General features: G+C 34.8%; 1 protein-coding gene across 1 annotated transcript; it reads left to right on the top strand.

The window, feature by feature from the left end:
• Positions 1–4,907: 4,907 nt before the first annotated feature.
• LOC104881068 (disease resistance protein At4g27190) lies at positions 4,908–8,719 on the top strand. Its single transcript, XM_059740953.1, has 4 exons — positions 4,908–5,534; positions 5,656–6,274; positions 6,503–7,832; positions 8,352–8,719. The coding sequence occupies exons 1-3, from the start codon at positions 4,908–4,910 to the stop codon at positions 7,801–7,803; spliced, it is 2,547 nt and encodes an 848-aa protein (XP_059596936.1). The 3' UTR covers positions 7,804–7,832; positions 8,352–8,719.
• The last annotated feature ends 6,401 nt before the right edge of the window (positions 8,720–15,120 follow it).

Below are 15,120 nucleotides of genomic sequence, written 5' to 3'. Positions count from 1 at the left end.
CTGATTCGTGAACCATTTTAAGTGTTGGACTTTTGATTTCTCAAGCTTTGGAACCATTTGTAGCTTGCCCCAAAGTGATCTTTAAAATTTCTACAAAATTTACCTTAAAGCTTCCATGCATTGCTACCAGATTTTAAATTATGAATTTCATTTTAAACTTCAAGTTATGACCTCCAACCTTCTTTCTCATGTTTTCTTGCTCTTTAACTCTCTTCATAACTTCCATTTCTTATTTATCATGTTGCGTGTTACTCTATTTTCCTTTGCTTAAGCTCTCATCATGCTTCACAAATTTTGAATCTCTCATTTGAGCGCACTTAACCCCCTGCTCTACCATGGCTGAAAAATGATCCTTGTAACTTATACCTTTTTCATCCTTTAAACTTGATATTAGGCTAAGTAGAATTTAGATCATTGGATAGGGTTTTAGCATCAATTTGAGTTAAGTTGAGTGATTAACACTTTTTATATTGCATAAATTATAGTCCTTGTGTGCCATTGAAGCACATATTTTAGTTGTAATCATACACTCATCATGGAAAATCCATCCTGATGACTAAAACAGGTAATCCCACCAATTAGAAGGTAGTGTATCATAGTTTCTACTAGATAGCCTAAATCCATGAACCAACTATGAATCAACATATCAACTTGTAAGAAACTCATGATTTGAATCTTCCATACAACTTCTAATGCACTCAAGTCTCGCACGATATAAGTGATTAGGCTTGACTAATATATCATATAATGTAAATAGGATAGAAATGGAAACTAATATAATATATAATGAAATTAAATGTTACATCATGTCACTACTTTTAAGGGCTCTACCTTAACATTTGTAAGAAAACCAGGATTACTCTATTCCTTGGCCTTGAATCTTGTTAGGTGCATGCAAAACTCCTAGGGCCATTAGATCATAGCAATTGTAGCATTCAAAACAAAAGCGGATCTAGTATTACAGGTTAGATGTGCTTACCAAAGTTTGAATGTTCCTAGATCAGTTCCTATTAATGTAGAAGGGTGTCAAATCGCTAGTAGTCATTCTAGATCTTTTCAAGAATCTGGGTACTTCAAGACTCCGTTGCGGAAAATGCAGAGAGCATGGTAGGAAGCTAGGTCATTTCAAGAGAGATGCATCTCTACCAGCAGCGAGCATCACCTCCACAGGGACGCTATCAGTTGGAGAAAACAAGCCTTTTTTATAGTAGTCATTTGCATGTCTACACGAATTCACCGCATCTCCATAGAAAAGCAACAACTCATCGAAGCCACACATAGACTAGGTCTTGATACTGATCAATCACCGCCATTATCATTCTCCACACTTCATCGCGACCAATGGCACACTGGCTGGGGAGGCACATCAAGAATGCATCCACTGGCAGTGCCGCCTCTGGACCCGGACTTCTTCTCTGATAACAGCAACGACGCTGCCCTGCATGGAACCTTCATGTCTGATCCAGGTTTAGACGGCGTCGGTTTCGATTTCACCTCCGACGACCACTCCTCATGCACTGCCGACCACCGACGATGCGATCTCGTCTACCTGCACCGCTACACTGCCGTCGGAACCATCATCTCCACATTGCAACGCTGCTGCACTCCTCACCATCGCCGGCCGAATCTAACATGGACGAAGACGCCTCCAATGGTTTCCGGCGCCGCCACCACCATAACCGCCATCATCGCAGTCGATAAAGCTTTGCGACCGCTGATCGTCGTTGCGCAAGTTCCAGCCCTGCAAACGAAGGAGATGACTCCGGCGAGAGGCAGAGAGGGGTAGCGCTGAGGTCTGGGAAACCTTCAATGACTGACTTCGGCGGATGCAGTCCGTGTTGGATCAGAATCGCACTTTGATGCAGCAGATCCGCCAGATTTATCACCTACGCCGGCACCTAAAAGCGGCTCCGCCTTCGCCAACCGCTCCTCCGCCATCTCCGTATTTTGGATCACCGCTGACCCCACCGAACACGTAGAGGCTGCAAACGAGGTTTCGCACTGGGAGCACGAAGAAATGGCATAGGCGGCTGTTTCTAATTGGAAGAGACAAGAGAATAAGACCATGGGACCCACCAGACAACGTTCATTGGGTTAACAGGTTTCTTTTATTAAGTCAATTGAAATGGTAAGTGCCATCAGAAGTTTAGAAAGTGGGATCTCCTTTAAGGTTGGAAATACATCTCCCAAAAGAAAATAAAATATTCCAGAAAGGTGGGCTGTCATATAAATAAGAAGGTAAGAAACGGGCAGCAAGAGAGAGGACTTTTCTTTTGAGAGCGGAAGTCCACATAGAAAAGCAATCTTTTTTGGGGGCTGCCATTTTGATACATCAAGAGAGTATTTTTCCGATATAATGCAGGTTAGTTTCCGGTTTTCGATACAATATTTCTTTTTTTTAGTTTGGGTTTTAGTTTATTGGTTTAATTAATTGTTTGTGATAAATTCTTTTAATCTCGATTTTGAACAATCTTTTATTTTTCTTAGATTAAATGTCTCTTTTTTATGATTGCAATTCATTAGTTCTATGCTAGTTTATTTTAATCTATATGAAAGTTTAAATAAAGTTTATATTTTTTAATTCCAATTAGTTTACTTCTAGTTTATTTTTAATTTGAATATGTTATTGATCTTAATTCTTTAGTTTAATTGGTCTTGTGAAGTAAAATTTATATTTTTAATTCCAATTAGTTTAATTCTAGTTTATTTTTAATTTGAATATGTTATTGATCTTAATTCTTCAGTTTAATTGATCTTGTGAGGAAAAATTTATATTTTTAATTCCAATTAGTTTACTTCTAGTTTATTTTTAATTTGAATATGTTATTGATCTTAATTCTTTAGTTTAATTGATCTTGTGAGATAAAATTTATATTTTTAATTCCAATTAGTTTAATTTTAGTTTATTTTTAATTTGAATGAGTTATTGATCTTAATTCTTTAATTTAATTGATCTTGTGAGGTAAAGTTTATATTTTTAATTCTGATTAGTTTAAATTCTAATTTTTTTTAATTTGAATATGTTATCGATCTTAATTCTTTAGTTTAATTGATCTTGTGAGATAAAATTTATATTTTTAATTCCAATTAGTTTAATTTTAGTTTATTTTTAATTTGAATGAGTTATTGATCTTAAATCTATTAGTTTAATTGGTCTTGTAAGGTAAAGTTTATATTTTTAATTCTGATTAGTTTAAATTCTAGTTTATTTTTAATTTGAACGTGTTATCGATCTTAATTCTTTAGTTTAATTGATCTTGTGAGGTAAAGTTTATATTTTTAATTCCAATTAATTTAATTCTAGTTATTCATGTGTTTCTTGAAATCTAAATGTTAGTTTTTTGGATGATAATTTTTGTTAGTTTGTTTGATTAGGAAGTCATAAAATTGTTGCCTTAGTGATTGTTAGTCAAATCCTTTTTTGAGGGCCACTGGAAACCTATGAAGGTTGACCTTACTCTCACCACTTTAATTGACATGATTTTCTAAAAATTTTATTTTGTGATCTTTGTTTCCTTTTGTTTTGATTGATATTTTGTTTTCTATTTTTGTTATTTTAAAAGTTAATTTCTTTTATTTTAAAACAAAACTCTTTTTCTAAAAAAAAACCTTTTAAGAATTTTAAAAAAAAATTCATTTAAAGCCTCTAGAATCAAAATCTCTTTTCTTTTTAAAAAATAATATGCAACCGTGTCTTAATTGATTCGCATCCTTCTCAATTTTCAACAAAAATTTTGGTTTTGAACAAAACGCGAATCAAAGCTTGTGGTCTCAAATAAATGGGATAATTTTAGGTTAAATTCGTGTATATTAATTTGGGGAATTGGTGAAACCCCTACATAAGAAAATATTTTCAAAATTTATTTTTGCTACCACTTTGCTATTCATTGTAATCATATTTATATTTTTCTTTTCTTATATTTGTGTATCCTATAAAAAGTTGAGGAAAAAAACACTATAGAAAAAAGAATATGAAATACAAAAAATTTTCTTCCTCATTTTCTTTAGATAAAGGTAAGGAAAGTTTGAAAAAATTATATTTGCCAACTATTTAATTTTCTTTCCCTTAACTTGTCCATGTGCAACTAAATGAGAGAAATTTTATAATTTTTTCTTACATTTTTCCTCCTTATTTCATTTTGTCTAACTTTTTGGGAACCAAAATCTTTTTTTTTCCATAATATGAATACCTAGATCTAAATGTTCTAAACTGACTAGGAAAGGAGCTTATTCATATTGATGCTAACCACCATAGTTAGGTGTAACTTGAAAACAAAAAAATTTGATTTATATACTAGCTAAAGTTTAGAGTGAAGTAGGACTCTATGGTTGCATTTTAGACTTAGGTGGTATTTGTTCTTTGAAACTAAATGCTGAATGCAATTTAATGTTAGGCTTTAGATAATTTGTTTTTAACTTTTTTTATTTTTATTTTTTTTACTTATTACTTATATTTGACTAAATAGAAAAAATCAAAATATTTGATTTTTTTTTTAATGTTAAAAATAATTTTTTTGAAACAACCAAACCACAATCTCAACATGACCCTCACCCTATTAATACTTAATACTTAACAAAAGTAAAATAATAAAAAAAACCAAACAACTTAATAATTAATACTATTAAGTTGTACTTAGAATTAAGTTAAATTAAGTTTTATTTAAATTTAAAATTATATATATAAAAAAAACACCACCTAGTCTTACATTTTTCTTTCCCAATTTCAACAGTTCAAAATTTAAAGGCTTAGTGGAGGACTCAAAGAAGCATCTGCAATCACTCAGCCCGGAGAAGGGTGCATCTTATGAATCCAAAGTCAAATGGACTATCAACTAATTAAGCAAAAAGGGGAGGATTTGAACAGGAAGAAAGATTTGTTATGCCTAATCTTATCATATCCTATGAATATGGTGAACAAAGGTAGGCATGAAGGTTGGATTCGGGATGTTTTGCAGATTAATCGCAAAGTAAGAGAGATGGAAAAAATGCTTCCCAAAGAGAGAAAGATGACACCAGTAGATACTTCCAAGATGTATTCTGAAATCATTACACTGCTGGATCATTCAATGGATGATATTGAAGCTTACGTTCCCCCTGAGGTGATTAACAAGATGTGCAAGAAGTCCCTAGCTGTTGATACGACTGCCACAATCCATACCAAAGAGACACGGTCTGATTCAAAGGTGGAACAAGGTAAGAAAGGCACAATCCACAGACATTCAGCGGTGAAACAAGGTGAGGAAGCCTCAGCACAACATGGCAATATCATCTTTGTGCCAGAAAAAATATGTGATCTGGCTGTTGATTTTGCTATTAACCAAATTTCAAGAGACATAGAAAACCCTGAAGTTCTGAGGATCGGGATTTCTGGACGAGATGCGATAAGAGTTACATCACAATTGAAGAATCTACCACAGATAAGGAAAATGTTTAACGTTGTTGTTCAGGTTCGTGCCTCATCATATTCAACCATCGCAGATATTGAAAAACATATTGCTGCACAATCGGGCAACTCAACATTAAGCAGACAGGAAGTAGACAAATTATTAAGAGGCACAAACTTTTTAATCATTGTAGATTATATTCATGAAAGTATAAATATGTCTCACGTGGGAACCAACTGGTGGAACTCGAAGAACATTCAAAAGACTTCAGAAAGCTCATCGCAGGATGACAGTGGATCTAGAGATCAGAATGGAAGATCATCTGTTATCATGGAAATTATTTTGTATGAATGTTGGCAAAGTTGTTCGGTCTTCACATATCCAAGGTGTGGCCATAGATGTGGTTGAAAGATGCTGTGGCCATTTACTTGCCATTGTTCTAATGGGAAGAGCCTTGAAAGAGGTCAATGATGTTAGCATTTGGAAACATGCATCTCATGCACTGTGCGTGTGCCCCACTTCTCAGATGAAAGATAGCATCTTGTTTAATGCACTAGCATTCATTTGTGAGCAGTTAGGTTCAAAAACAAACTGTGTCAAACACTGTGCTCTGAACATGGACAAGGAAGGGATGGACAAAGTTCATTTGATTCAGAGGTGGATCAAAGATGGCTTAATAGGAACAGTTGGTGAAGGAGAAGTGATTGTTGAAGATCTCCTCAACGCCTTCTTGTTGGAGAGTTCTCAGAATGGAGTTTCTGTCCGAATGCGAGATGAAATCCGTGAGGAATTAGGAAATCTGTTTGGACCTAAGCTAAATCCGCCAGTCCTTAACCTAGGTGGAAAGGGACTAACTATGCCACCAAATGATGAGGCATGGGAAGAAGCAGGTGAGATATGCTTGATGAATAATGAATTGTTTGAGCTACCAGATAGTCCAAATTGCCCCCAACTCAGAGCGTTGTTATTACAGGCCAACCCTTTCCTAACAGTTATTCCTCATTTATTCTTTGAACATATGACTTCTCTTCAAATCCTAGACTTGTCTCATACTAGAATAAAATTTTTACCAAAATCCCTTTTTAAATTGTTCAAACTCAGAAATTTCTTTTTAAGAGGTTGTGAACTCTTCATGAAGGTGCCGCCTGAAGTTGGAGAACTCAGTAATCTTGAGGTGCTTGATTTTGAAGGGACTGAAATCATAAGTCTACCAATGGATGTTGGAAAACTGTCTAAATTGACGTGCTTGAAATTGTCATTTTATGGAGAGGATAAAGATGAAAGAAAAAATAACAGATCAACAACAATCATTCCCCATAATGTAATAGGAAAACTTCTTCAGTTGGAGGAGTTAAGCATAGACGTGAATCCAGATGATGAGAGATGGAATGGGACAGTGAAAAATATTATAAAGGAAGTATGCAGCTTAAAAGAGTTGAAGGTTCTCAAACTTTACTTGCCAGAAATTGTGCTGTTGAATGACTTCATGTGGAATGAGATACCATTCCTGTCATTGTCACGCTTCAGCTTTATGGTTGGTGGTCATCTTAAGCGCATTATATCTCGATTGCCACGTGAAACAACATTTGAGTTTAAAAAGCAAAAAAGATGCTTGAAGTATGTTAATGGCGAAGATATCCCAGTTGAAATTAAGGAAGTGCTCCAGCATGCTACTGCACTCTTCCTGGATCGTCATTTAACTCTTACCAAGCTATCTGAATTTGGGATTGAAAATATGAAGAAGTTGGAAGTTTGTGTATTGGGGGAATGTAAGGAGATCCAAACCCTTGTAGATGGAGCTGAAATCAATAAGCAAGAAGATAATGCTAGAGATGTCAATGAAGATACTGTACTTGGATCACTACAGTACTTGAGTATTCATTATATGAAGAATTTAAGGAGCTTCTGGAAAGGGCCAGTTCAAAAGGGTTGTCTATCCAGCCTAAAGTCCTTGGCATTGCATACATGTCCCCAATTGACAACCATTTTCACTTTGGATTTGCTTGAAAATCTCAACATCTTAGAGGAGCTTGTGATTGAAAATTGTCCTAAAATCATCAGCCTTGTAACCCATGAGCTTCCTGCTGAAGAAATACAGTTGTGCTCAATAGATCATCTTCCAAAGTTGAAGAAGATATCTCTTCATTACATGCATGAATTGATCAGTATTTCTAGTGGTCTATGCATTGCACCAAAAGTAGAATGGATGAGCTTCTATGGTTGCCCAAACCTCAAAACTCTTTCTCCCATGGATGTTTCAAGTAGCAATTTAAAGGGGATCATAGGAGAGGTGGACTGGTGGAATGAATTGACTTGGAATGTTCAGAAAGAAAATCTGGATTCTATATTTGTCCCCGTTAAAGGAGTCACAGAATTGATGAATCAGATAGCAGAAATTGGTGATCAGCTTCAGCACTGAAGCAAGAGAGAAGCCTTCTCAACATCCAGGTTATTTTTACATTTCCTTATCTTTTCAAAGACAGAGGTAATCCCTCTTGTATTTGCTTTATTCATAGTAGGTACACAGTTCCATTCATTGCATATTTGAGTATCTTCATTGAGCTAAATGATTCATTATCATAGAATGGGTTGCAAGTTGAATCTCCAGAGGCATGTGCAAATTTTTGCGGTTTCCCAAAGAAATAAACCTTTGTTTTGTCCTGCTGAAAAGCGTTTTTCCCCTAATATGTTCTCCAGTAGTACTTGCACTACAAGTGCTATTGAATCTATAAATGTGGGGAATCTCATATACCATCTATAGGTCGTACCCGTCCCTACAAGATATTGAATCCCCAATTTCCAACCGCTAAAGGGGAATCAATTCATTTGAATGCCACAAAATACGGTGGCTAAATACTAATTTCCCTCAGCATTTTTATCATGTGTGTCAAATTTCTAACTCTAGGTGCACATTTTTATTCTTCTGTCTCATTTTATTTTTGTTGGTTGTTTGTCTGTGAGTGACAGATTGAGGAGACTCCCTGAACATGGTGGAAAGAGAAATGAAGTGGCTACTCTCTGGACTGGAAGCTGAGTTATTCATGCTTGTATAATTATGTCTGAATTTTTAAAACTTCTGAGAATCTTGCTGATTGTTTTTTCAATTATTGTCTGTAGTTTTGATGCCTTGTTTAGTTGCCATGAATGTGGAAAAGGGAAGGGGATTCGGAATCTTCCAAAAACTCTGCTTGAACTATCAAAACTTGCTTATTCTCTGATCACTTGGAATAAATTGTAATGTAGACTTGCAGTATGCCTTTGCATGCAGAATTTGGTGGTGCTATGCATCAGTTTGATTTGTACTCAAGTGATAATCAGTTTGTTTTATTTATGTATTCTGGTTTGTGTAGTGCTACACATTTTTCCCTCCTTTTCCTTAGAACATTGCTCTTTACAATGACTATGTCGTAAGTTTTGAGACGTTCCATTGCCAAAATATGTTAGAAGGATGTGCTAGTGGAATTCAGTCTATGATAGGTTGTATTCTCCTCGGCCTCTTATCACAAAAAGTTGATTAGTGAATTTTTCAATTTCCATTTTCCAGGAGTGGACATGTTTTTCAGACTAGTAGACTGAAGGAAGTAGCAGCAGAAGTTTTGAGAAGAAAGATGGAATACTCAGAAGGGCTTAATCTACTCAGTTCATTTCCCTCAACATTAAAATACATTTACAGGAGAAAAAATGATTGTTGAACACACATTAAACCATCCCATCTGCGTTTACGTAAAATGAAGTGATAGCATAAGTTATCAGGACACTGTTTTTTAGAAAATAAAAGAAAAATAGGTTATTGTTAGAGGTTTCTCTAAGCTAAACTCTACCTAACACATTTGATAATATATGATAACAGAATTGGTGGTCAGCCAGACTTTGGAAGGGAAAGGCGGATGGGCAGCTAGATTACTTAAAGAGGAGAAGCCCCATGTTAACTAAGGTCGATCACGCTCGTCTCTAAATGCTGGATTACTTAAAGATCTCTAGTAGAGATATTGAAGAAAGTATCACAAAAGAATTGGATGATGCGGGGACCAACTGGTGGAGCGCAAAGAACTTGGAGAAGATAGTTGTTACAAGTTGGTGATATATGGGAAGCAAAGTTGATCAATTGGCAGTGGATTTGGAGATTAGGATGAAAGGTCATCTGTTATCAATGGAATTATTTAGTGGGAATGCTGGCACAGTTGTGCATTGTTCAAGTATCTGACGCCTAGCCATACAAGTGTTGAAACAGTGCTATGGCCATTTACTAGTTCTAATAACAAGAGCCTTGAAAGAGGTCAAGGATATTTGCATCTGGGAATATGCATCTTGGGTACTAGGCTTGCTACCAACATCACACACAGAGAAGACAGAATTTTGTTTAATGCATTAGCATTTGTTCAAGGCCGCTTAGGTTCAACAAATAAATGTGTAAAATAATGTGCATCCTACTTAGAGATGGAAGGGACAAAAAAAGTTGATTTGATCAAAAGGTGGATGAAGGATGGCTTAATTGGAACACTCAGTCACAGAGAGGATATGATTCAAGATCTTCCCAATGCCTTCTTGTTAGAAAGCTTTAGGAATGGAGATTCAGTCCTAATGTGAGATGAAATTTGTAAGGAGTTAATAAATTTGTTCAAAACCAAAATAAATCCAATTATGTTTCTTGAACTAGATGGAAGAGGACTAATGAAGGCATTGGAAAATGAGGCATGGGAAGAAGCCAATAAGATGCATTTGATGAATAATAAAATATCAAAGGTACCAGAGAATCCGGATTGCCCTAAACTCAGTGTATTATTCTTAACAAGTTAATCATCATCTAAGAGCTATTCCTCCATTTTTCTTTTCAAATGTATGCTACCCCAACAAATCCTAGACCTGTCCCACACAAGAATAAAATCTTTACCAAAATCTCTTTTTAAGTTGGTCCAACTTTGGAAATTCATTTTAAGGTGTTGTGAACTGTTTAAGGAGCTACCAACTGAAGTTAGAGAAGTTTGTAATCTTGAAGTGCTTGATCTTAAAGGGACTGAAATCATATGTTGTAGGAAAATTAATAAATTTGACAAGCTTGAAAGTATTATTTTATTCCTAAAATAATCTCAATAGAAAAAACAACCAGTCCAACAGAATCATTCCCCATAATGTGATATCCAATCTATTTCAATCGGAAGGGTTAAGCATATATGTGAATCCAGATTATGAGGGATGAAACATGACTGGAAGATATTGTAAAGGAAGTTTGTAACTTAAACCAGTTGGAAACTCTTAAATTTTACTTGCCACAGTTGTACTTTTGAATGACTTGAGGAATAAAACATCATGGATTCACTTTAGTTTTACTGCTAACAGTCATCTAAAGTGCATAATATCTCGATTACCACATGAATTTGTAGTTAAATTTGAAGAAAAAGAAGAAGAAAGATGCTTGAAGTATGTAAATGGTGAAGGTGTCCCAATTGAAATTAAGGAGGTACTCCAACATGCAACTACATTTTTCCTGGATCGTCATTTGTAATCGGTCAGTTTATCTAATTTTGGGGTTCAGAATACGAAGAGTCTAAAATTTTGTGTATTAGGGGAATGTAATAGATTCAAACCATTATAGATGGAGATGATTATAGCAGTCTTGTAATTGGATCACTGTATTACTTGATTCTTCATATAATGGAGAATTTAAGGCGGCATCTACAAGGGGTCATTTGGCTTGACTTTTCTGTTACATCTAAAAGCTTTGGCACTGCATACCTGTACCGAATTAACAACCATTTTACTTACTGTTTTGAAGGTTTCAACAACTTAGAGGACATCGTGGTTGAAGACTGCTCTGAAATCAACAACATATTGAGTCATAATGTTCCTGGTAAAGATGCAAATCCATGGATGAGGTTTCTCCCCAAACTTAAAGAAGTTATCACTTCATTAAATCCCTAAATTGGTCAGCATCTCTGGTGGTTCACCATTTGCACCAAAATTAGAATGGCTAAGCGTCCGAGCCTGGTTAGCAGTACTGATTTAAAGGTGATGATAGGAGAGGCAGACTGGTGGAGTGCATTGAAGTGGAATAAGTCAGAAGGGTTGCAGACGCCAAACCTGGACTCTATCTTTGTTCCAATCAAAGGTGACACAGATCTGATGACTCAGTTAGCAGAAATCAATGATCAACTTCAAGCCCAGACACAAAAAGGAAAGCCTTCTCAACAGTGAGGTTGTTTATCCATTTTCCTTTCTTTTCAAATATAAAGATCATCTCCATTTTATTTATGTTATCCACAGCCGGTTCATTGTCATACTACATATTTAAATCTCTTCCCAAAGGGGGATTATCGTTCATTATGGAATTCCAAGTAGAATTCAAACAAGCATGGACACATTTTAATTTGCTGGTTTTCCTCAAAATCCTTTACTCTAGTTTGCAAAGAAGGTATTCTCAAGCGTTTGAATGCCCCAAAACAGATTTTGAACTCGCACTTTTAATCTGCTTTCTTATATTTGATATTTTGTTGGCTGTTTGTGTATGAGTGACAGGTCCTGGTGACTCCTCTAAGGCCCCTTCAGTAGAGATCGAAACAACCTCAAAGCAAAAGCAAGTTGCTTAGCTTTACATACGCATACTAGCTAAGCTTGAGCAATTATGGAGCTGCAGCTCGTTTTCAGCTGAAAAAAGAAAGGGCCAGTACTGGGGTATCTTTCCTTGAGATGGCCACTCTCAGAACTCCTCTGTTTGCTCATTCAATCTCTATGCTCAAGTTTGATATTTTCCTGACAGCTGCTGATTGCCTTATTTCATGTTGTTTGTTTGTTTAGTTATTTTGTGTTGTGTTTTGGTTGTATATAAAAGGAAACTCAGAACCTTACTGAAAGACTGTTTGGATTATCAAACCTGGCTTCTCTAGTCTCTTTGAATAAATTGTGATATGTATTTGTTGTATGCTTTTGAATTCAGTATTGAAAAGAGACATCTTCAGTTTGTATTCAAGTAACAATCAAATTTTAATTTTTTGAGAGGAGTGGACATGTTTAGAGAATTAAAATGGAGTTGTAATAGTAAAAAAAAAAAAAAAAGACTCTGAAAGAAAATGGCATACAGTTGATATTCAGTTTTGCAAAACAATGCAGAGGCAGACTGGTGGTGTTCACTGATTTGATGACTCAATTGGCAGAAATCGATCATCAACTTCAAGCTTCAAGCAGGGAAGGGCCCTGCAGGAGCAAGTTGCTTAGCTTTCTCCTTTCGAAAGGGTTAGTATTGTTGCCAATTTGTCTTCAGTTTCAACTTTATCCACTGTTTTTTCTTTTGCAATCTCTTGATTTGAAACATAATAAACTAACAGTATTTTCAAATATGCTTCGAATTTGGCAGCAGCCGTTAACCAAATGAATGAAATTTGAGTTGAAGACTTCTAGAATTTGTTCTCTAAGGCTGTAGAATACAGGCCATTGGTACCATGGGCCAGAAGAGTTCCTTGAATGTGATTTTAACCATTTTAGACCACCAGAAGACGAGTAGAAACTAAAAAAAGTGAAAATCTTTCTTCATATTGCATTTTCCATAAATATCTGTAGACTAAATCCTATACAAATAATAAAAATAAGATTACCAAGATCAGAAGCTACGTAAATTAGCAAAAGAAAACTCATGTACATCAGAACATCCTAATTGCCAGAAATTTCAGAAAGAGCAACAACACTGATAAATCCTAAGAAGAGTATGCAAAGTCTTGTAGGAAATTTTCATATATTCAAGATCATTTCTATAGTACACTAAATGAAAACAAACTAAAGACAATTCTTTAATAGGGAGATACAGTACTTAAATATTGTACAAGGAAATTATATGAATATTATGGCTGGGATTATGGAACAATATCAAAAGATTTCACAAAGGGGGTCGGTGAGATTTTCTTTCCTAATAAATCTTAATAATACTTTAGTCCAGTAGCTGCAATCATATCTTATACCAGTACAATCCGAAGTAGCAAGACATAAGCAAAAATAATCCGAAACGGAAAATATTAAAAAAACAAAAATTACAATCCAAGGGTAGCAAGTTTTAGACAAGTACATGCTAAAGTTTTGGGATCCTACACACAAACCTCTAGCTGAGGCAGTTGAGGATGCAAATAGACTGTAATCTTTGTTTGATGTCATGATTTTCCCATAAAAGTGCTCAAAGCTGTAGATAAAATGGAATATCAGGAGCTAATTTAGGATGCAAATAGATTGCAACCTTTGTTTGATGTCATCGTCTTCCCATAGTAGAAGTGTTGACTGTTGCTCTTCGATGGATCTCAATTTGGTTGCATCGACATTGTTGAAAGTCAATCTCTTCAACATGTCACATATAGCACTTTAATCTTCTACAAAGATGCTATGTCTACTCCAATTATTTATCAACCTAAATGCTTCTCAGTTTTGGGAGATCCAGGAGCACTGGGATATTCAGCAGATTTCATTATTATCTCCTCAATTTGATGACATTCTTCAACCCTCAATTATTACAATTCAAGAAGCTGCCAAATTATGTCATTAGAGAATATTTTCTTCAATTAATGTTAGAGTGGTTGGTTGATAGAGTGAAACTCCCACCATGAATTTTAAAATTTTAGATAGATTTAAATATAAACTCTCTTATTTAAAAAATTTTTAAATTCTTAAATAACTAAAAGAAATTTCAATTTTTAAATTTTTTTAAATTCTTAAATAGATAAAAAGAAAACTAATTTTTAAAATTTGAGGGAGGTAGGTAGGTTGTATGGAGTTCGTAAGCTTACGTGGCGCACTCAGACAACTTTAAGACTCTTGACATTGTTAAGTCACTCTTACCCTGATCTTGGCTTATGATCCTAAGCAAAGCTACTTGACTTGATGTTACAATGCACAAAGGAAGCAACACTACAATGTTTAGAGGCTGCTTGGTGGCCTAGCCAAATGGGGTCTCCTATTTATAGACTCAAGGGAACATTTTAGAACCCTTAAGGTTCCCCACAAATCTAAAACTTTCTACAAAATGCTATACACAAGCCTATATACAAGCTATGTACATGAATCTTCAAGAATTCTTATGAACTCTATAGAATTCTCTACACCATTCCCCTTCTTCCATTAACTTGTTAAAATGTGTGGATGCCTCCAAATTCTTCTAAAAGCTTCTTGCTCCTTATATACAAACATATGAGGGTTATTTTGAGCACATTATAAGATGTGCCCTGGTTCTGTGGCAGCTCACAATTAAATGCCATATATAGAATGGAGTCATCTTGAGACTTTACTACCTTAGTGGGAAATTAATTCATGTATTTTTTTTTATTAAAGTCTAGTAAATTGATATTAGAATGCAGTATTTGTTTTTATTCAAGCCCATTGTAGAATAATCAAGAATGATGATTATACATATTCTTTTAATAAATTTTATGAGATTTAAAGTTTGAATTTGGTGTCCGAAGGACCCATCTAGTATAGATTGGTGTTGCATGACATGATACTAATCCACCACATTGTCTCCTTATGAGACATAAATCATAATAACTTTAGAATTTTTTTTTAATAAAAAGTTACATTCTACTATTATCTTTATCATAAATCTATTAAAATAATTGGTTCAAAAAAGTCTTTATTTTTCTTTAATACAATGATCATAGTTTTTAAATAAAAAGTGGAAAAAGTTTATTTATATATAGGTCAAATAGTAGTGGATTTTCCTTCACCTACTTTTGAATAATAGCCCCTATGAATCAATAATTTAGGCCAT

Source organism: Vitis vinifera, chromosome 12, assembly GCF_030704535.1.
Source record: "Vitis vinifera cultivar Pinot Noir 40024 chromosome 12, ASM3070453v1".
NCBI lineage: Eukaryota > Viridiplantae > Streptophyta > Magnoliopsida > Vitales > Vitaceae > Vitis > Vitis vinifera.
Note: the sequence above shows the minus strand (reverse complement) of the source record. Positions and strands in the feature narration are given on the sequence as shown.